General features: G+C 45.4%; 1 protein-coding gene and 1 long non-coding RNA gene across 8 annotated transcripts in view; one reads left to right on the plus strand and one right to left on the minus strand.

Annotated features, from left to right (window-relative positions):
- The window catches only part of EBF1 (EBF transcription factor 1), a 402,213-nt gene extending 393,646 nt beyond the window's left edge, over window positions 1-8,567 (minus strand). Inside the window, exons 1-4 of one of the 4 annotated variants that reach the window (XM_065919010.1) lie at window positions 8,075-8,567; window positions 5,825-5,981; window positions 5,212-5,275; window positions 4,534-4,589 (exon numbers count right to left, since the gene is read on the minus strand). In XM_065919010.1, the coding sequence (XP_065775082.1) occupies window positions 4,534-4,589; window positions 5,212-5,275; window positions 5,825-5,981; window positions 8,075-8,208 (411 nt within the window). In that variant the 5' untranslated portion in view covers window positions 8,209-8,567. The remainder of the gene's footprint in view (window positions 1-4,533; window positions 4,590-5,211; window positions 5,276-5,824; window positions 5,982-8,074) is intronic. The other 3 variants (XM_065919011.1, XM_065919008.1, XM_065919009.1) reach the window with 3 other exon arrangements.
- Window positions 8,568-9,018: 451 nt separating this feature from the next.
- On the plus strand, window positions 9,019-21,761 carry LOC136156335 (uncharacterized). Of its 4 annotated transcripts, none has more exons than XR_010660936.1 (5): window positions 9,019-9,574; window positions 18,226-18,349; window positions 18,464-18,501; window positions 19,956-20,139; window positions 21,370-21,761. It is a non-coding gene; the product is annotated as an uncharacterized lncRNA (long non-coding RNA). The 4 variants fall into 4 exon arrangements; XR_010660937.1 differs by having other exon boundaries at window positions 19,972-20,139; XR_010660935.1 differs by lacking the exon at window positions 18,464-18,501.
- Window positions 21,762-23,131: the final 1,370 nt, after the last annotated feature.

Below are 23,131 nucleotides of genomic sequence, written 5' to 3' on the forward strand. Positions count from 1 at the left end.
GACCAAATCATTCTTGCTCGACAACTATATAAACAATTCTCCAACATCCAAACACTTCTCCATCCCTCTCAGCAATATAAGACATGAGAACAGACTGTCCATGCAGTCATACAAGTTCAATAAATGCATCGCTACTAATACGTTCGTTTTTAATGCTGTTCAAACATTCACATGGAAACAGCTCTAGCGTAAATATCCCCGAACAAATGGCTGTATATTATCCAGGAGGGAGCAGTTGGACCGCCAGACTGGGAAAGTACTAGGCCATCTGGCTCCAGCAATCTCTCCAAAACCATCAGCTTTGTTTTCACCCCCAGACTCCAAACAACACATTTTCCACTGTGATGAGTTTACATTTTCCCAAACACAGGTCCTGATCATGCATAAAAATTCCAAACTTCTTCATTCCTCTATGTGCAAGGAAATTTAAATCACCTGCATTTTTGACATGTTACCAAAAGAGAAAGCTGCTGAAATATGGCTCCTAACTATAAACTTGCCCTGTCCTTTTCTGCTTGTTTGTTTCCTCAAATAAATGAAAGAATCTCTCTGCTGGCCTTGTTGAATTCCTTGGGAAATTATTGATACACTAAAAATGTGTTTATCTACCAATGAAGAACCACAAACAGAAAGAGCTGTTAATCAATTCTACGTGGCTGTGGCAGGATATAATGAAACAATCAATAGGAAAAAATGCACTTGCATCAATAACTTAAAGTACCGGGAACATCAAAATAAATATGTAAAGATTAGCTGGAAAGAGAACTATGACAGCAGTTCTGATTATTGTATCTTAGACTTCTCACTGCTCTGGGGCTTTTAAGGGGTCCCCTCACCATACTGCCTACCTTCAAATCCATACACACCAGGATTATGTGACTATTAGTTTTCCCTTTCCAAAAAAAGAGCTTTGGTTTGGGGGCAGGGAGTGTTTGTTTTTGATAACTTAACGGAATTTAGTACTCTTTCTTTGAACTATAAAAATGTCGCTTTTTTTCAAAGCAAGATGGTAGGAGGGAAGAAAAATTAAAGGTTTTTTAAAAAAATAATTTAACAATAACTCACTAAACCAATCACAGAACATAATAATATTTCAAATACTACAGGAAAATCTGAACAGAGGCATATCAAACCTCGGACCTCTCTCACTGAGTTCATTTGAGTTTCCACAGTAGATACTGCTGTTAGATGCAACAGCCATAAACTTCTGGATCCTACAGGCCTTTCTGCATGCTCTCTAATGGAATACCAAAAACAGCAATGACACAAAAACAACCTATTTTTAGTCCAGCTAAACTTGGTTTTGAAAAACTCTTCCCAAAAGCAAGCTTATTTTCTAGTTGCGGACAAGTATTTTAAATATCATTATATCCTTTTTGTTCTATAAAAAAAAGTACAGGGATGAGAGGCTCAGATCCTTACACGTTCACTTCTAATAAAGCTTCCCCTTTCCTGGTAGAGTCCAAAATTAAAAGTCATTACCCAAAATAGTGTAATGAGACACTTTGAAAAGGTGTGAAATACTATGTCATACCAATACATCTTGGTTGATTGAGTACATTTCTGTTTGATCTCAGTGCTACTAACTCCACCCAAGATCAGGAACACTCTACTAAAATATCAAGTGCACAGCTAGTTTTGAATTTTGCTTGCCAAAGATTCCCTTCGAGTTTTAACCCCAACTTGTGAGTCAAAGATATGACATCACATACATAAAGCTGCATCTGATATGAAAAATGTTATGATAAATTAGCAGCTAAGACACTTGAACTATACCGAGATATTCCCTCTGAAATTTATGATGTTATTAGAACTCATCACATCACTGAAATTATTCCATTCTGCAACAAAATTCTAAATATCAAAATTGTGAGTCTATCTGTAAGAATTTCACAAGGGAAAAAAGTAAGTATTTAATCAGTCACCTATATCAAGCTTCTGATTGAAGGGGTCACTGCATATTTAACTAAAATCAAAAACTCAAGAAATTTAAAAGTCAGACTTGGCATTTTAATGATCATAGAATAATTTCAAAGCTAGATGAGAATCCAGTTTTACTTATCAAAGCTAGAACAAAATAATTACATCAGAGCTAAGGAGAGTCAGGCTCTTCATGCGGATCTGCTTTTTGAAGACTATTGTATTAGCTGTGTACACAAGAAGCTAACCTACTTCCCAAACTCACAGCACATAATCAAGGAACAAGCAACCGGATAACGGGCAGAGATTGCCTTTCAAAGTAAAAGCTACAGAGAAGGCATTAGACAGCTATTATGAAAGCAAACAGGTATGCCTGGAAAAACCTTTTTTCTTGATATTTTTAGACTAAATTCAGATAATTACTAAATTTGTTTTTCAGGTCACTCCCCACCAAAATACGTAATTGCCTACATTTACAATTTTAACTTTCAGTGAGATGTCATAGTATGGCAAATGACTTTTTTTTTTTTAATGACTTTCTTATATCTGCTCCTATTACACTTTATTTTATTCTGGTCCCACCTCCACCCTCACAACTGATAGAATTTATGAAACCACAGTCAAAGAATGCCTTACACTGTAATTTTTCTTAAGCTCTATGACCCTGTTAGTAAAATGATATTAGATGTACTGCTTTATAAAAATCAAGATTATTTTTCCACCATAGAACAGTGTGTGAAGTCAGCTCATTTCATAATAGGAAAATCAATTCTTGTGGCACTTTTTCTTTTTTTTTAAACAGGGCCTAAAATAAAGTTTTGAGAAAAGGTATCACTTCAAGCATGTCCTAATTTTATGTTCCTTACAACTGTTCACTTCATAGAGTTGCCTATAATTTAATATTTAAGTGGCCAATATTTCACAAGCAGACAGGTCTTATATACTGGTTTGTGGGGATGTTTTTATCTTTTAAAAATTAAACTCTAATAAGTACATAGTTCAGAATATGTATTAGAATTCATACTTTCCCTCTTCCCCTCCCATCTTTTCTTTCCTCTGATGGAAATGGAAGAAAAAGATATCCAAGGTATCAAACACAATTTTTTACACAAAACTCCACTTAAGACATTCTTGATTTGATATCCTTTTTTTTAAGTTCCTGAAATCAAGTTTTTGTGGCTTTTTATTTGGCAGGAAAAACATTTAAAAAAAAATACAGTGTGTCCAAATGAAAGGGAATTAGCCTATATAATGATCAAAGCCAGTATAATAATAATAAAACAATGATATTAATAAAAGTATAAACGTGCATTTACTCTGAACGATCAACTAAGAAAACAGATCTTCAAGAAAGTCAAATATTTAGGTTAATAATTTGAAACAGATTTCAAGAGATATGTATTCTTCATTTTAGAAAATACATTTCATCCTCTCATGTTTTTTACTTGGCTCACAATGAAATATGAAGGTAATAATTACAATTAGCTGTTATTTAATTGGTCCTTGCTGGGTAGATTTTAAAACTTCCAACAGCTGGGTGCATTTTATACAACATATTTAAGCCATGGGTATCTAAAAACAATGTTTAAATATGCATATATACCCTAAATTGAAACTTTCCAAGCCAGTATCTATGAAAACTATGTCCCCCTTTTTAAAGGGAATATTTTAAAATCACAATCAAGCAAATGAGCTTTAACCCTCTCACTAAATTGTTGGTTAGTACACAATGGGTAACTTTCTCTTTGTTCTGATTTCTTTCCCCCACCCAATAAAACTGTCTCCTTTTTTGTTACTAAATCCTCCAGCTACCTAACCAGATATTTAATTGCTAAACTTTTTCCTAAAATTAAAAAAAAAAAAGTTTCTGCCCCTCGTAAAAACGTCAGACCTCTTTTCTGACTCGGCTCATAATTGTATCTTTTAAACCATAATTCAACCTTAATATATACTGCTTGGCACCCGCCTGTTGGGTAGCGTAAGAAAACGCCGTCTATGTACCTTTAAGACCACAAGCTCACTCTTGCTGCCTGGCTTCTTGCCAAACTTGGAGGCAAGAGCAGGAGGATTTTTGCAAAATACCCTCTAACAATTGTCGCTCCCTCTTTCAATACTACCACCATCGCCATCTCTCTTTTTTTAATGCGTAGAATAGGTCATCTACGCTCTCGGTCCATCTCCCCATTCCTGGAGAGGCTGCCTTTGCCCCTCACCGGTTCCCTCTGCCCTCCACCTCCCGGGGGAGGTCCTGATGGTTTGAGTTTCACAAGTTCAGCCCGATCTGCACCAGGGTCCCTAGGCACCTTCTGCGCCCCCTGGGGCTCCCTGGCCGGGTCAAAGGAAGTTCAGCCGGTATTCTCCCCCACTCAGCACCCCCATAGTCTTAATTCACAAGGTCTGAATTTCCCTTGTAAAGAAGGAGCCGTCGAGCTACCTTCCCCACGCGGCGAGCCAACGTGCTCATGGGCATTTGGGAGGCTGCGCTGAGAGCGGTCTGCCCAGACATTGAGAGTTCGACTCCCAGCCCTCCCGCTAAGCAGTCGCCAGCTTCTTGAGTCTCCCAAATTTCGCGGCCGTGGAGTCACCCCCGCGGCGCGAAATTAAGAAACTTACTTGTTTTGTCATGGAGTCAATGAGGCGAACGTAGAAATCCTGCTCGGTCCTTATTCCTGGGGGAGGGGGCGGGGGATAGGGGAACGAAAGAGAATTTAGTGAGAGAGGATCTGAACAAAACAAACAAACAATGGAGCTCCAAGACTGACGGAACTCCGACCGTCCCGGAGCACAGCCGGGACCCCCTTTCCCCAGGGCGCAGAAAATGGCCACTGGCCTAGCCCGAGCGCTTTTGGAAGGCAGCCGCCAAGCGCTGGCAGCCGGGAATAAAATGGACCCCCACCCGGGTACTATCCCTTCCGAAGGCTGGAGCCCCTCTGCGCGCTCGCCTGCAGCCACCAAGGCCCTGACCGCTCGAGCCCCCTGAACTCGACGGACTTTGGGATGAAGTCTACGCTAAGCCGAGAAGCCCGGCCTTAGAACGCGGGGGAAGAAAAACAAAGGCGCCCAGCGCGGGTTAAGGCAGCACACCTGGGCCCAGGTACGCTGATGCGGCCGTCTTCGGGCCACTCAGAGCCCTCCTCAGGTGAGACCTCTTCAAGCAAAACCGGGCCACTTTACCCCAGAATGCCAAACAGCTGTGCTTTGCTCAGGGTTCTCGCCCAGCTGGAGCTCCCCCACGCCCCCTACCCGCACCCGCGGCCCCGGGTACCGGCGTGGACCTGACAGGAGCCTCACCGTTGCTGTAGAGGAGCTGGAGCCGGTAGTGAATCCCGTTATTGGTCTTTTCGCTGTTGGCTTCCTGGGTTGCAGCAGAACGCAAAGACATAAGAGATGCAGGAGAGGTTGGCATGAGCTAGTGGACCGACTTCGAGGCATCTTTCCCCAAGCAGGGACCCCCGGCCGGGAAGCCGGACAGGCCCGGGAGCAGCAGAAATTGCGGCCAACTATGATCCCTCCGCCGCCCTCCCGACCCTTACTGCTCCCTCTAACTTTCCAGAAAATTTCGTGGGGCGCGCACAGGCGATCCCGTGGCTAGGGCCTGAGGACAAGCAGAGGCAGGAGCTGTGCGTCGTCGCGCGGTCGAGGGCGGGTTCACCCCGGAGCCCTTGACCCTGGAGTGCGAAGCCGGGCTCGCCTCTCTCCAGCTCCGGGGAGTCGGTGCGAACTTTTCTGGAGCAGAACCTCATGAACGGGGAGCCCAGATTCGCCCAGAACGGGAAGTGGCTTGGGGACCCCGCGCAGGGATGTGTTATGGATGCTCTGCACTCGCGGAGGAGCGCGCCTCCCAAAGCGCCTGGGCCTGCCTCCCGGCCAGGGGGCGAGGGGCAGCGGCGCTGCGCCCACTTACTTTTTCCTTCTCCACGAACCCCACAAAGGCTGTCCTCTCGATCTCCACGGGCTGGCCCTGTCTGTCGTAGAGGGCCAGGACGAAGTGGAAGAAGTTGGATTTCCGCAGATTGGAAGGCGGCTGCTTCTCAAAGTGAGCCCGGGCCAGACCCACCCCGCTGCGGCCAAAGACGCAGAGTTAGACGGCTAAGCGGGACAACAACCCGCGACCCCTTGTCACCCCTTACACACGCGCGAACGCTCAAACCACCACCTTGTCTGCCCCTAAAACGCCCAGTGGGCTCCCTACACGCCCCCTCGGGCGCCTCGGGCCCACCAGGCGATGGGACCAGAGTGCCCGCGACCGTCCCGTCCTCCCCGCCGAGAACCAGCGCGCCCCCCGAATTTGACGGAGAGGTGTGAAAGTTTTGTTTGGGTTTTGCGCACGAGATAAAACGCTGTAAGCATTTATTCCGACTTGACTCCGCTGCATAGGCAGGATAAAATAGCGGTGGCTGGGGTGAACCCGGATCGCGGCATGAAGACGGTCGTTGACAACTTAGAGGGTGGGATGGGGAGTTGGTTCCCGCCACCCCCTCGAGTCTTCCGTGGGCAGGTGAGAATGGAGGAGGGAACATGCTCAGCTCCTCGCTGCAGCAGCCATCCTCCGAGAAACCTTCTGTGCCCCCGGGACAGCCGCGGATGCCCGGCATAGGGAAGCTGCATGCACCCCCCCACCCCCCACCAAGGAAAGCATGTGGAGGAAAAGGACCTGCAGGTGGGACTCAGGGCTGTCAGGGGTGGTCGCTGTGGGAAAGGGAATTGATTTTTTTTTTTTTTTTTAAAGACCTGTCCTGACAAAGTTTTACTGTTTCGCAGAAATCCTCACACGCTTTCCAGAAATCCTATGAACAACGGCTGACGGCTGAGCGCGCCCTCCCGGGGGTTGGAGCCCGGGCGCCAGGGGATCGGTGAGGCCACTGACAGCTCGACCTGCCCGGACACAAGGGCTCGCGCGCGCACACACACACGCACGCGCCACACACAGACGTACACACACTTTCGCTTCTAGCCCGGTTACCCAACTCACTCTCACTACCAACCACCGCCATCCTTATTATCACTGGGGACGGGAACAGTGTTGTGGACACTTGTCCCCAGCCCGGAGAAGATGAGGATGATGTAATTAGTCATCTTCCTTCTTCCCCTTCCGCTTTCTCTGGGCGGGATAGAGATTTGGGCCACCATATCTCCCACTCTCCCAAGCCCAAATGGTGGCCTGAAAAAAAGGGGGGACTATTTCTCAGTTGGGACCAGGAGTCCCCAGAAAGGGTACAGAGGGTGCCCGGGAAAGTTCCCCCAGGTCAGTCTCCTAAGCAGTGCCTCCAGACCATACAACCTAGCATTCCAGGAGCTGAGAGTGGCAGAGGGGCTTAGAAGGGGCCATAGTTACAGACTGTAGGGAAGACTTTCAGAAGATGTCAGAATTAAAGTTAGGAGTTGTTCTTCTCCGGGTGGACCAAGAAAAAATGAAAGCTACAGAGAGGAAAGGAGAATCAGAGAGGAGAAATAAGATGATTCTAGGGGGAAATGTAAAGAGAAAAGGAGTTAAGAGAAGGGAAAAAGAGGAAAGAGGGAGAAAGTGAAGAAAGAAGCAGGAAACAAGGAAAAGAAGGAAGGAGAAGAAAGGGGGTAAGAAAGGAAGTGAAGAAAGGAAAGGAGGAAGAAAGAAAAGAAAGGGAGGAAGAGAGGGAGGCAGGAAAGGAAGGAGAAGGAAAGAAAGTTTTCAAGTGGGAGAAAAGGGTAAAAAGAAAGAAAAAGAGGAGGAAGGAAAGGAAGAACGAAGAAGAGGAAGGAAAGAAGAAGAAAAGAAATGAAAACAGGCAAATAAAAGACAGAAAAGCAGAAAAAAATAAAAGGAAAGAAAGAAAAGACAGCCGGCCAGAAAAGAAACAGCAATCACAGAAAAACACAGATATCCAACATCACGCTGGTGAGAGCCTCTTCTGGCTTAAAACAAAATGAAAACAGTCACAGACCAGGCAGGGGAAAGTGCCGGTAAATCGTGGGCTCCTCGCAGGCAGATCCCGGCTCTCCGGCCGCAGGCAACCAAGACCTGGCGGCTGGGGAGCGCGGAGCCCCGGAGGCGAGCAGAGCCCAGCCGCAGACGCAAGAGCGCGGCTCGACCCCGCGGCGGCTGCTGCCGCTACCGCCGCCCGGCTCTGCTGCTCGCGGCTTGCCTCCCCGGCCGCGGTCCCCCAGCGGTACCCACCTCTGCGCCGCCGTGTTGGCGTCCAGCACCCCGGCGCCCTGCATCCACGTCCGCACCGCGTTCATGCCGCTGCCCAGCGGCTCTTCCTTCATGCTGCTTCCACTCCGTTGGATGCTTTCCTGAATCCCAAACATGAAAACAACCTTTTCTTGTGGAAAATCTCCTCCCCCTTGAAAATTTGAAAAAAAAAAAAAAAAAGGCAAAGAAAACGCCAGCCAGAGATTTTTTTTTTTTTTTTTTTGAGTCGATGAACTCGAGCTAGATCAAGGCGGGCTGGAAAGCAAATTTTTAAAAAATGTAAACCTTCGCTCAAAATTAAGCGATAACCCGGAAAAAAAGAGAGAGAGAGAAAAGGAAGGGAAAATCCAACAAAAAGACCAAAATAAAAAAAAAAAAATAGAGATGTGTGCTTGGCTGTTGGGGGTTGTTTGGTTGGTTAATTTTTGGTTTGGGTGCTTTTTTTTTTCTTGCTTTTTTTTTTTTTTTCTTTTTTTTTTTTTTGTAATGATCACAGGCCGGTGAAGGACAGGAGGGGCTGGAGTTTCCTTTTGTAGAGGTACCGTTCACTTGAAGAAGCAGGAAGAAAAAAAAAAAAAAAACCCTGATGGCAATTTAAGAAACAATAGACTCAACTCGCGCTGCCGGCTTTGCTACTTCAAGTGTCATTTTCCACAACCAGGCAAGTTTTTCCTCTCTCTCTCTCTCTTTTTTTTTTTTCCTCCTTCTCTCCCAACCAAAGATGTTTCTTTCCTTTCAGCGTGTATAGATGAGGAGGACGCTGGTTGCCGTAGACAGATACACCAGAGAGGGAGAGTAGGGTGGGGGGAAGGGGGAGGGGGTAGGGAAAGACAGAAAAAGGAAAGGAGAGGAGAGGAAAGGGAGAGAGAGAGAGGTGGACCCTGCTAGATAGAGATTCTGTTTTCTCCTTGCTAAAATAGAAGTGATTTGCAGGCTTTCCCTATGGAATCCAGTTTGACTCTCCCCAGAGCTAAACACAAGCACACTAACCCCAAAGGGAGGAGGCGGGGCCCGCGCCCCCAAGGGCCCGCCCTCTCATTTGCATAACGTCATCCTTCCGCCTCGCCGTAGCCAATCGCGGCGCCGGAGCCTCCGGGCTCTCAGCGCAGGGCCACGCTCCCTCATTAACATCCCTCACCGGGTGGCGCAGGGTAGCCGGCCAAAGTTCTTTGCAAAGTGGCGAGCGAAGGATTGCTGCGTACCCGCGTCCGAGCTGGAGAGGAGCGGGGCTGAGCTGGGAAGTCCCGGGCTGAAGGGAAACAGAAGGAAGGGGAGGAGGATATTCTTCTCAGGGATTTGAGCTGGGGTCTGCATCCTGGCCGTTGCAGTCCGCTTAGCATCCTCGCCGCTCTCTGAGCGCGTTCGAGGCGCACAGGCTGCGCCCTCCCAGGGTCGTGTCCTGCTCCGCTGTTCTGGGACGTCGGGGGCAAAAGTGGAGGAGACGGGAGAGCTCGGGCAGAGAAAGCAGGACGCGCATCCCAGGTGCCCACCTCTTCGCTTTGAGGAGGGGGTGGTGGGTTGGAAAAATGGGTGCGCGAGGTCGGCGCTGGGAGCTCGCGGAGGGCACTGCCTCCACGTTGGGAGGGAGAGGTAGGACGGGTGGACCCTGGGCCGGGGCAAGGGAAGCGCTGTGGATCCCCAGGGAGAGGTGGACCGGGCTCTGCCCCTACACTTCTCGCTGGACCGCTTGCCTGGAGACGGCCGGCGTTAGGCACTGGCCTCACACGCTCACTTCTTTGGAATATTCTGCTGGATAGGTAAACGGTGGAAAGAATGCTCTCACTGTAGATGTGCCAGGCTGCGTTTTAAATTTTGCTGGCATTCAATCCCCACCCTCTCATCTCCGCCCCCCAAATAGATTTTTTCCTTAGTGTAACTACCGAAACAAAAACAACATCTCTGATGAGTTACTTGGTGTAGGGTTTCTCTCTTCCTTGTTCTTTCTGTTAAAATTGGGGGCTTGAACAAACCCTCCCCCAACTTCTCACTCTGCGACCTGTCCAGAAAGAAAGATCTGGGGAAGGAGGGAATGAAGGGAGGGAAAGAGGGAAGGAGGAAGGGAAGAATAAATGCTCCCCTACCTCAGATCTTTCAACATATATGGTTGTGGCTGGCAAAGGAAATAGCTAGATGTTTCTGGGTAATGTGCCCCATCATTTTTTAGCAGGTTGTAACCTCTAATAAGCACATGGTGAACTTCTGTTTCATTGCTCTCAAAGGAACTCCCTGACTGAAGCCAAATCTGCTAAAGGCTCCTTTGGGGAAATTCTCTGCCAGAAATCCAGGTCCCCTTTCTGCTTGCCTTTCTTGGCCCTTTGATTTAGGAAGCTCATCGGGTCAGTGATGGAAAAGTACACATGCCCATGTTGAATGGAATGGAGACAGGCAGAAGTTAAGCTTTGTGCTCTTCACAGAGCAGAAAAGCAAGAGCCACTTCCAAACTAGTTGAAAGACTATTTCAGGCCTGAGGATACATGGCCACTGTCTTCAACACTGCTTTATCTCTTGTGCACAAAGCCTGCCCAGTCTCATGCCACTTAATTTGAACCATTTAATGTGCTGAGCTTCCTCCCTGGTACCATAACTAATGCCACTTCCTCTGAGATGCTCTTGAAGAGATCCGTTTGACCCGGCAGGATCCCCACACCTACCAGAGATCCTGTCATACAGTAGACGTTCATGAGGCGTATGTTGTTGGAAACACTGGAAGGATTATAGATCTGTGAAGAGGCAAAATGGAAGGCTGGACATCCATCTCTACAGTATTTAACTGCACAATTGAAACTTGGACTGCTAAAAACTTCTCAAAACTCCAAGTTTAGGCCCAAAGGGTGTCCAGAGCCATTCCCTTCCCCTTTCTAGACTTCTCTGCCCCCTCTGCCTTCTTTCCTCCCCTGCCTTCTCTGAAGGGATCCTTTAAAGAAGGGGGACCAGGATGCAGAGGCCACCCTCCTATCCAAGAGTCCCAGATAGCACTGGCAAAAGACAGAGACCTCCCCCTCTTTAACTTCCTGAATCTCTATTTTACACTCCAGTAAATGGTGTTCAGGACTCCAAGTGGAGTCTGGTGAGGTACAAACCCCAGTAATGAGGAACACATAACAAGATATCAGATCACTGCCAAAGGTGACAGAGAAAGGGGAGACACAGTCACTCTGAGGACCAGGACCAGTGAGACTAACACAACAGATGGATTTCTAGGAGGGGTCAAGCAAATCTAGACACACTCTACAAATGATGTGTTTGTGAAGGGGCCTGAAGCTATCTCATCCAAAAGAGAAACTGGCCCAGAGAAATTCAGGCAGCCCAGTTCCTGCCTGAGAGCCAAGAATCTCCAGGATCTACATAAGAGGGAGACAACCTCCACATCTACCAGGTCTTGGGAGGAAAAGAGTACTAATAAAAGGAGACAGGAAAGTTGATATGACCAAGTCCATTTGTACAGAGGTAGCAGAGATTTCACCTGGGATGGTGAGTGTGTTTTATTTGAATCAAGCAGAGTGTATCTGGAGCTTTCCTTCTGAGTGTGCTTGTGCTTTCTCACTCAGTAATAAATGTTTAAGTAGGAAGGAAGCTAAAGAGAAGGTGGAAAAGAGACAAACAGGGTGTTAGAAAACTGGGAATGACACCCAGGCCAGCAGACTGGTAGCTTTTTGTAGATTTCCTCTGGTGAATACTGAACTAGCCACTGACAAGTTTAAACTTTGAAAAATGTCTTAAACGCTTTTCAGTATTTCCTCACATAAGGTTTGCACCACCTCCAAAAAGCAAAACGTGTGTGTACAGGGGTAACTATATGTACTGAGGCCATCTTCATCCTTTTTACATTGTAGTCACATCTCCAGTGGAGAGAAGAGACAAATTTGTGTGTATAGCATTGCCAGGCTTTATAGTATATTTGTTGTATGACTTTAGGGTAATTTAAAAGGCCAATCCCCAAACTCAGCTTATCAGCTTAATCAAAAGGGGGAAGGAGAAATTTTGTTAGAAATGCAGTTTTCCAGGCCATGTCCAGACCAACAGAATTAGGGACAAAGAAAGTGAGGAGTGAAGAAAATGTACATGAAGAAGATATATAGCAGATTGACTTTTTATGTGGAACTTTTTATGTGGAAGGAGCAGTTGGCAAGGTTTGATATTTCCTCTGTGATGAGTCCCTCAGAGTTTCTTCCAAGGGATGGTTGGGTGGCAGATGTCTACATCCTCCCTCTCAGTTGCTCCAAACAGTGAACAAGGCTGCTCAGTACCCAGGCTCTCCCTGGGCGGGGGGCAACTCAGACCCAGTGAGCAAGCTCCCCTCCCCACCCCAAACTTGGATGCCTTCTTGCTCTTGGCTTCCCCAGACACTTCCAGTACAGAGAGATCAATTCCATTTCCAAAAGAGCATCAATGCTGCAGTAACTTCTGGGGAGTGCAAATAGAAACACACCCTCTCCCCAAAAGGGCAGAGATAAGATAAACACAGCTAAACCAGGACTTGGGGGACATCACTGGGAAAGAGGGAAATTTCTCTGCTCGTCCGCCCCCAGGAGGCCAGACTTGGGACCTGTCATTTGAAAATTCCCTCATTTCAGTCCCTTAAGAAGGTAGGCACACCCGGAAGGGCTGCCTGTCAGGGTAATGCCCCCTGCCTTTTGCTGCTAGCCTGATCCCACTCGGAGTGAATGGGGGCTGTGGTGGGGGAGAGATGCCTCTTTAAACGCTGGGAAAGATGGGGCGATGAAGGTCAAAGGTACCAAGAACTGCGGCATGCAGCCGGCCCCAAAGGCGGACAACCCTCAGCCTGGAGTCTTTGGCAGGGGCGTGCAGAGGCCAAGGCTCCGCCGAAAGAGGAGAGGGTTGGGAGTAAGTAGGAGTCCAGGACCCTGGGAAAGCGAGGACCTGGGCGGTGCGCGACTCCCGCTGCGGCCCCAGAGCCGCACCCAGAAGCCTGCAGGGTCGATCACTGTTGCCTTCGGCAAAAGTCTGACTCTGCCCTCCTAAAGACCTCTACCTACTGCCCTCGGGGAGTGCGCTGGAGTAGGAGGCAGTGGTTTCGCTGGAAATCCGTCTGTCCTTCCTCCTTGCTCTCAGTGCTCTGGCAAGCGGCAAAGAGAAGGGACCATTTCCCGGGACCGTGAACACTGATTCCTACCCCTAGGGCTGCAGAGAAAGCCCGGTTTGTTCACCCATTCCGGCTGACACTTCCAGACCCTGGAAGCATGCTTCGCCCCATAGTACAGACAGGGAAACTGAGGCCTACAGAGGGACAAAGTCACCCACTGAGAGCTAGGAGGTAGAAATCAGGCAAATAACACCGTTGAGGCTCTGGCTTGGGAGGCTTAGTCGTCCTAGGAGGGGGGGCTTGAGGCAAGGGGTCCCAATAAATCTTTCCCAGGCGAGCCTGCTGACTCTCTTGGGTCCCCTGGGGCGCCCCCAGGTAAGAAGAGATCTCATTTGTTGAAGGTTTGATACGTACAAACTCACTGAATTCCCACAACCAACAAAGAAGGCGGGTAAAATCACCTCTATTTTACAGGTGAGAAAACTGATGCTCTGTGATTTAAATGAAACAACTTGTCCAGGGCTGCACTGCCGATAAAGCCGCTGAGCGGAAATTTCTCCAGAGCCAGTACCCTGAAAATTGGATCCGAACCACTCACCCAGCGTCCTCGTTCATCTCCAGCGTTTGCCTTGGTTCTTGCCCTCCATCGTTCAAAGATCCCTTTAGCTCTCAAGCCTGTAGGTATCCCAGACGACCAAGGAGCGTGGGCGCAAGATGTACCCTAAGGGCAGGTAGCAGAGAGTAGAGAGGAGGATAAAGGGTTCTGAAAAGCGCTAAAACTGTACGCATATTCCCGCGATCGCGGTCCGAGCATCTCTGGGTGGCCAGTGACAGGGCGCGCTAGGGTCCTGCCGGCTCCAGCCCTGACTGTGCCACGTTTGCTATGAGATCTCTAGTCATCCGCTTCTCCCCAGCTTTAGCTGAACTTTTAGAGCTCCAGGCACACGCAAAGTCGCCTAATTGAAATTAACTAAATGCAAGATTGTGTGAGGATGCCTGGGACTCCCTTCAGAGGGCAGAAATCTGGACATCTGCGGATGTGCTTTAATGGAGGAAGGCCATATAGCCTCGGAATGACCGCAGCTAAAAGCTCGTTATTCTGTGCAGAGAGAATACAGCTGGCGGCATTGCCAGAAAGGTCCCAGTCCAACGCTGTCCCAGGGCGCGACCGTACCCCTCCCCTGACCCTTCCGCACAGCCCTCCAACCCGCAGGATTGGAGTCTGATAAGGCTGGTTGATTCTGGAGTATGAATGGCCCTTGCTCCCCGCTCGGAAGGAGATTCCAGGGTGGCAGAATGAGGCTGCCTGCTGGGCTGTTTACAAATTAGCATCCCTTCAGCAGTGCAAATCCAAAAAGAAAGAAACAGTCTTCCCGAGGATTTGGAGTGGAAGGGAAGGAGTAGGAGGCCTGTTTGCTTAGTGGAAAGTAGGAGAAGGGAAGAGGAGTTTTTAGCAGACTAGCTTAAGATTCCCGAGTCACAAAAAGTTTTCGGGTGTTTTCCTTAAGGGGCAATTCACTAGATGTTTTTTATGCACCGTTCCGCGCTTGGAGGTCTTGGTTGGATGTGTGTGATTGTGAGTGTGTAAATGTGTTTGTACAAACAAAGAGTGGTTGCATATTGTGGGCCTGTGCAATAGGAGTGTGTGGCAGTGAGTGACATCGTGCACTTGGGTACATGCGTGTCCATGTGCTTGAGGATTGTTGCACACAACCGTGAGTACACAAGGGCATGTCTATAGTGTGTGCGTGTGTCACGTGTAGATGTGTCTCGATTGTGAGTGTGCATGTGAAGAAATGTGTGTGTTTGCACAAAAGCATCGTACATGTGTCTGAGCCTGGGTTCATATGTTATTCGTGTGCCACGTGTGCCTATGAAACCCTGCAAAGTAGTCACAAAAAATCTCAGGTCCAATCAAACGAAAGGTGCAGGCAGCATCCTACAAGGAAAACTGTTGCTCCTTTAGCCTGCAGGTAGCAGGGAGCTGCCCACGGGGTGCAGGACCCGCCCAAAAGCTACAGGTTAGCCTGCAGAGAGGGTGGGGCAGGTTCCAGCCGGGTTTACTGGATTGCCCAGAGATCCCTGCTGGATAGTTCTGCATTCTTAATTGACCCTCTGCGGACAGTTTCTGATTATTGACGCCGTGTGTCCTAAAGGAGACTGCTTCAGGCTATCTGCGTTAAGTATTTATTATCGTCATCAACATCATTATCTGGTGACTGTGTGTAGACGGCGCCAGATCCATAGAGAGCTCTGCCCCGCCTCTCCGAGGCTGCCATGGGTGCGTGGTGACAAGCCGGCGCCTGACTCTTCCCTTTACGTGGAGCCACAGCGCCATCTCGCGATCATCCCAGCATCCTTCCCACCACTGCCACCCAAGGCAGAACCTTTTCTGGTCCAGACCTCCCAAGTTACCACTACTGGTTTTCCATTTGCTTTTCATTCTTCTTTCCCTCACTAGAACGTCACACTTAGCCAGAGCCTAGAGGTTTCCCAAACACACCTTTGCCGCAGCATCTTTATACAGGAGCAGAATGCCTACACCCTTCTCCACTTGGAGAAGCTCCTCTCCCCTTGCAATCACCGGCTCAAATTAACCTCTTCTGGAAAGCTTTCCAAACCTATTCTATAGGCAGTCACTCACACCGTTCCCTGACTCGCCTAATGCTCATACCACATTGGACAGGAAATATCGTTTAAATGTCTCCCCCTCCTTCCTAATCAGGGAGCTCCCCAACAATGTCTATTGTTGCTTATAACAACGATAACAAAAATAACAATAAAAATTAGTACATGCTGAGCAGACACATTACTTTGCCAACAGAGGTCCATCCAGTCAAGGCTACGGTTTTTCCAGTGGTCATGTATGGATGTGAGAGTTGGACTATAAAGAAAGCTGAGCCCTGAAGAATGGATGCTTTTGAACTGTGGTGTTGGAGAACACTCTTGAGAGTCTCTTGGACTGCAAGGAGATCCAACTGGTCCATCCTAAAGGAGATCAGTCCTGGGTGTTCATTGGAAGGACTGATGTTAAAGCTGAAACTCCATTACTTTGGCCACCTGATGTGAAGAGTTGGCTCACTGGAAAAGACCCTGATGCTGGGAAAGACCCAGGGCAGGAGGAGAAGGGGACGACAGAGGATGAGATGGTTGGATGGCATTATCGACTCAATGGATATGGGTTTGGGTGGACTCCGGGTGTTGATGATGGATAGGGAGGCCTGGCGTGCTGCGGTTCATGGGGTCGCAAAGAGTCGGACATGACTGAGCGACTGAACTGAACTGAGCACATACCATGGAGCATCTTATGCAGTGTACTGTTCTAAACACTTGACTTTCATTATCTCATTTAATTTACCCATGAAAACCATGAAATAAGCATCAATATAATTTCCCAGTTTGCAGATGAAGCTAGAGTTCCCATTCACGGTGACATTGCAGAGCCTAACCCAAGTTTTTTAGTCTAAGGCCAGAACCCACTTTTCTTAACCTCTGTGCCTTGCATATTTATTCAGTTCTCTATCCACAGGCTTTAAGACAGGGCTAGGCACAGAGTGGGCATTCATATATTTATGAATAAAGGAACCACTGCCAATTTAAATTCTTTCCTTTCCCAGAGAGTTGGATTAGAAAAACACTGCAATTATCAAACACTTTGGTTGAAATATTACCACAATGATTTATCCCCAAAGAGGATTCCCACTCCTAACTATTTAGGCGACCTTGGTCAAGTCATTTCATCTTCAATTTCCTCATTTGTAAAAGCAGGTTTGCTGTGAGGAATAAGTGAGGGAAAAATGTAAAGTATTTGATACACTCCCTTGTACTGTAGTCATTACCCAATAAAAAATTGCTATTAATATAATTAGTAATGATAGTTCAGAAAACTAAAGCATGAAACACAAAACTGATTTGCCCCTAGTCACAGAGAATTCATGGTAGCTCTGTATAAAATTATCTCACTATTATATCTTCATTTCCATCTTGAACATAAAATATGTAATAAAATATGTTTGGTTTATTGTGGTTGGGGTGTTAATGTTAACCGTGCTCTATTAGAAAATTTAAGGGGCAGGGGGGAAAGATATAATTAAACAGTAAATCAGCAGCCTTTGACTCTTACCCTTTCCTTTTGCTTTGTAGATTTTTACCAAGAAGGATTTAAAGAAAGACTATAAAAGTGCTTATTATTCTGGGAAGTACAAAACTCTTATTTTTTAATTTAGGGGACATTATGAGCTAGTTTTTTTTTTTCCCCCACTTGAAACACTTTGTTGCTAGTAATACACTAAAAATTTAAAAATATGTAAGCAAATAGTTGTACCCAAATAAAACAAACAAATGAGAGCCTTTAAACATATTCCAGACCTTCCAACATTTCCCAGAAAGGCTGTTTTAAAGGTTCAAAATCTCTTTGTAGAGGGACCTGTTAAACAATTACTCTTATTAGCAATTTAAGTGAATATGAACTTTATTGTCTGACCAGGCTCTAACTTTCCTACTGTCATAATATTTTAGAAAGACTCTACTGACTGGTATAATCATATCATAAAGAAGCAATTTCTCCTTAAAGAAATGAGTCTAATAAAAATCCACACAAGGCAAGGATGTGTCTCCCCATTTAGCAGGCATTTCTAGAAACTTCATCCCAGCCCCACATTTAGTTTAGTTCAATTTGTACCTGTTTCCCATTCTATGCAAGAGTAATGAAGATAGATTCAGGAAATTTTACCTGCCACAAATTAATGTGTTAAGAGTTTTTCTTGTGCAGCTGAGAGATATTTTATTACTCCAATTGATGATGTAAGACACTGGCTTTTTGATAGCTGGGCTGGGTAGGGGACCTGTTTCATTTTCTTCTTTTTTTTATTCCTATTATGTTAGTCATTACAGATGCTCACCAAAATTATGATTTTTCTTCTTCCAGGTGCATGGTAAGATTAAAGTATTCTGATCCTTCTGCATTTAGATAGGACCTTGTAATTTGCTTTGACAAATGAGGAATTAGCAGAAGTAGTATGTGTTATTTATAGGCAGAAGCTTTAAGCCCCAGTGTGCGATTCACCAAACCCTCTTTCCCTTGTCACAGCTGCTGGCCACCCCCAGATGGAGTTTCACTCCGCCTGCCACTCTTTGCAAAGATAATGTGGAGTGAAGAGCCCTCCAATCCACAGTGGACTTCTAACATGAATAGGAAATAATCTTTTGTCACTGTAAGTCCCAGGGATTTTTTACTGCTGCATAATTGAGCCTGTCCTAACTAGTATGCCTAGGAAGGTAACCTTATGTTTTTCTTTTTGTGGACAATATGAAAATTCTTCTCCTAGGATGAAAAGTAGACTTTCACATCTAATAGAATAACCAGGTAATGAAATTATTCAACCAGAAATCAGAATCTTATTTTCTTACTCAATTTATACATTTCCTGTGGATCAAAACATCATTTGGGAAACTCAGAAATGAGGGAAACAACTCAATTTTAGATATGCAGAAAAGGAATCTCAAAATCATTGTTGGACCTTTATAAGGATTTTCAGTAGATTTTTCTTCTATAATGCAATATTTAATTGCAGATATACAATGAAGGGAATTTTATAGGTTTTGATTAGAAGAGTTTTTATTAGCAGTTATATGAGGAACACAGAAACATTTCTTCCTCCATTGTGTTCATCTCTATAATTTCAGGTTGAGGAAATGGCAAAAATACTTGACTTATCAACTTGTGTTTAAGGAACATGATCTAGAGCAAATCAATTAAAATTTCCAGATCTTTCTTCATCTGGAAAACAAGACCATCTTTAGGATGCCATCCAGTTCTATTAAACTAGAACTCCAAGATACTTGACTGATTTGAATTTCAAGAATTGATGCTACAGTAGTACAAGAATCTTCCTGTGTTTCTATCTTCAGCGCTGTTTTGTGAGACATTTGTGATTTTTCTCGTACTGATCCCCAACTTAAAGCTACTGCTTCTTAAACCAGATATATAGTGCTTCTTCTGTTTAACTTCACATTTTTTTTTTTTTTAAATATTATTTTATTAGTTGGAGGCCAATCACTTTACAACATTTCAGTGGGTTTTGTCATACATTGACATGAATCAGCCATATAGTTACAAGTATTCCCCATCCCGTTCCCCCCTCCCACCTCCCTCCCCACCTAACTTCACATTTTTTAAATGTAGGAATCTGCTAGAAAATTGGACCATATAGATTTGGGAGTTATGTAAAATACTCTGCAATTTTCTAGCCAGGAAGAAAACTTTGGTTTTTATTATTGGCAAACTATTCTTTCAGAACTATTATTGGAGAACTATGCACAGATCACCTAAGGAAATTTCCTGTTAATTTTCATGAAATTTTGTGAGAAAATATTGATGGTATAACAAGTGCTGTAGGGTGAAATCGTTACTATCTGTTCATCCTCAGTGTGGCATGAGTGATTGCCAGAAGCAATACTATTACTTCCTTGGGATAATAGCTTACAATTGACAAGGCTTCACATGAGTTATTACCTTGACTCCTCTCAACAAACTATGCAAGTGACATTTCTCTCCCATTTCACAAGGGAGGAGCTGAGGTTGAGATCTGCTCTTGCCCCGAGGCTAGTAAGAAGTCAACTTTGGCTGTAACCCAAGAGCCACAGCTGCCCATGAAATTAAGAAAACTGTCTACAACTCTACCAGGGAACAGAAATTGTTGAAACCAGGCCACAGGGCACTTCTTTATGGAAAGAGGGAGGATGCTTTCTGTTACACACATTATTGCTGTCAGCTAATTCCTGGCTTCTCTTTCCTCTGGGCACCCCCCAAAATTACAGTCCTCTCCTTGTAAAGTGTGGTCATCTGACCTACTTGAGCCAGAGCATTTACTTAGAAGTGAGAGGACCCTCAGTAGTTGCTCCCCTCAACCAGAGGTATTACCAAGGATAGATCCATCAGCTGGTATCCTGCAGTCATGGACACAGTAAGCAGAGGTCTTTGCCAAAACCCAACAGATTTAATGTAAGTATGTGGTTTAAGCCACTGGGGATTTGGGGTTTGTTGGTTATTGCAGCTTAGCTTAGTCTGTCCTGACTGGTTCGGTTTTCTAATTCAAATATAAGCCTTTTGCATATAGGGTTATCGCCACCATCTATCTAAATTCCGTATATATGTGTTAGTATACTGTAATGTTCTTTATCTTTCTGGCTTACTTCACTCTGTATAATGGGCTCCAGTTTCATCCATCTCATTAGAACTGATTCAAATGAATTCTTTTTAACGGCTGAGTAATATAACCCTATATGCAAAACAGAAAAAGAGACACAGAAGTACAGAACAGACTTTTGAACTCTGGGGGAGAACGTGAGGGTGGGATGTTTTGAAAGAACAGCATGTATACTATCTATGGTGAAACGGACCACCAGCCCAGGTGGGATGCATGAATCAGGTGCTCTTGCCTGGTGCACTGGGAGGACCCTGAGGAGTCGGGTGGGGAGGGAGGTGGGAGGGGGGATCGGGATGGGGAATACGTGTAACTATATGGCTGATTCATGTCAATGTATGACAAAACCCACTGAAATGTTGTAAAGTGATTGGCCTCCAACTAATAAAATAATATTTAAAAAAAAAAAAAAAAACAAATATAAGCCTTTTGCAAAAAAAAAGCAAATAACTATCTCTGTGGGGTGGCCTCTTGTAAACTTGAGTCACACACAGTTATCCCTCTGTATCCCCACATTCTGGATCCAAGGTTGGTTGAATTTCCTTAATGTGGAACCTGTGGATAGGATGGCCGAATGGACTATCCCACCTTTTATAAGGGACTCGAGCATCCTTGGATTTTGTTATCTGTGGGGCATGGAACCAATCCCCCTTGGATACTGAGGGATGACTATACACATATCTTTAAAAAGAAAATAGACTCCTGGATCCCTCATGTTTTTATTTTAATTAATTTTACTATCTTAAATATGCACAAGCATTAAACTAGGGATAAATTCTTTATGCACACGGCACAAACAACTATGAAACCAAATTACAAAAAGAATGAAAAAGCATCCCAAAAGCAAAGATTTATAAAGATACAATTTTAAAAAAAGTCTAGAAACACTGTTTTCTGGGAAATAAATTCCCACACAAATGTCAAGATGCTTCTGAGTTCAATAAAGTAGGTTCTTTTTAGGCTGGTATGTCTGTATAATTATGTCTTGTGTAATGGCTCAATTCTTCTACCATTTTTCTCTTTTTCAGAACCACCACCAAGCATTCCTTAATCCATGTGGTATAGGAAGAGATTAAAGGAGTTATTTCAGTATCAAATCCACTTCTGTCCATTTCTTACCAGCTTATGACAATAAAGCATCACTGTTGGCACCCAATAAACATAAACTAAAATGTGAGACTGGAAATTTTATGTCAGTACTCAGTTTTATAGAAATGACCCAGATAAGCCTGACTGTGCTTGACTTTTTAATGTTACCACTGACATGAAAGCCCTGAGCTTTTAAATTCCTATCAAAGTCTAAGGAACTCTTCATTCTCCAAAATATCTTAATATACCACTGAACAGTACACTGAAAAATAGCTGAAGTGGTACATGTTATGTATATTTTACCATGATTTTTAAAAAGCTTTTTTCAGAGAGAATAGTGCAAGTTTCAGAGCAAGATATCCTGACTCTCAAATCCCCACTCCCACTATCTTGATACTGGGTGACCTTGAAGCAAGTTGCTTAACCTCTCTGAACCTCAGGTACCTCATCCACAAAGGAATACTGTACTTATTAAGCAACTGTTTTGAGGAACAAAGAAAATAGAGTACATGGGAGAGTCTCACACAGCATGAGTCTGTGTAGAACTGCTATAGGTTTGTCCCTGGGCCACTTCTAAGACTGCATGTCTCTCCTGCACAAGCAGCTAGGTACTGTCTCTGACTGAGCGCTGGCCAATGAAATGCAGGTGGACTGATGGACGCCATTTCCAGATACAGCTTATAAAAACCTCCCACAGAACCTTCCACTCCTCTTCCGTCTTCTGTAGGCTGAATCAGAGAATCTGAGACAAGATTCCCAAGCTCTAAGGCAAGGCTTAACAAACTTTTTCTGTGACGTGTTGAGAGTTCTATTTTCAGGTTCATGGGCTCTGCTCCCTCTGTCACAGGTACTCACTGTCATTGTAGCATGAGAACAGCTAAAAAGCTCAAATACATATGAATGGATGTGACTGTGTTCTAATAAAACTTCATGTACAAAAAAATATGACAGAAACAGTATTTGACTCACGAGCCAAGTTTGCTGACCCCTGCCCTAGGATAAAAGGAATCTGGGTTCCTAAAACTGCCTGAGGAAATACACCTTAGTACAAGCAAGAATAACCTTCTCTTATGTCAACTCATAAGGGATTTTAGGGTTGTGTCGATGCTAGCCTACTCTGACATTTTTAGGAGGTCATGCAGAGGATGTGACCACCTGCTGACCCTCGAGCTGAACCAGGGCAATCAGAGGCTCCTCACCCACTCGCCGGTCCTTGAAACATTTGCCCTCCACTCCCACAGTGGGAACTGTCTTCAAGGACATGGCCTTGAGTCAGCAGTGTGTTGTTGAGACCACGTGGATTGGATAGGTGACTGAATCCCATTAAGGCTTCCACCCAACTTTTAAGATTTCGACAGGCAGGTGCAGAGATCTGCTCATCTTGTAGCCACCCTAGACAAGACTCACATTAAGTTCTCCTGCTTCTCAAACCTGCCACCTGCCAGTCTGTGGTCTGCCTCTTTATTCAGTCTCTCCTTGCCCTCCGTGTACAGCGGCCAGTTTCTGATTCACCCTGGAAGCTCCTTAGGTTTTGATTTTTTTAATTTTTGGCCACATCTCATGGCATGTGGTTCCTTAGTTCCCTGACCAGGGATTGAACTCATGCCCCCTGCAGCGGAAGGTGGAGTCTTAACCACTCGACTGTTGAGGAAGTCCTGCTCCTGGTGTTTTAAACCAACAGATATCATACCCAACCACATA

Source organism: Muntiacus reevesi, chromosome 1 (assembly GCF_963930625.1).
Source record: "Muntiacus reevesi chromosome 1, mMunRee1.1, whole genome shotgun sequence".
Lineage (NCBI taxonomy): Eukaryota > Metazoa > Chordata > Mammalia > Artiodactyla > Cervidae > Muntiacus > Muntiacus reevesi.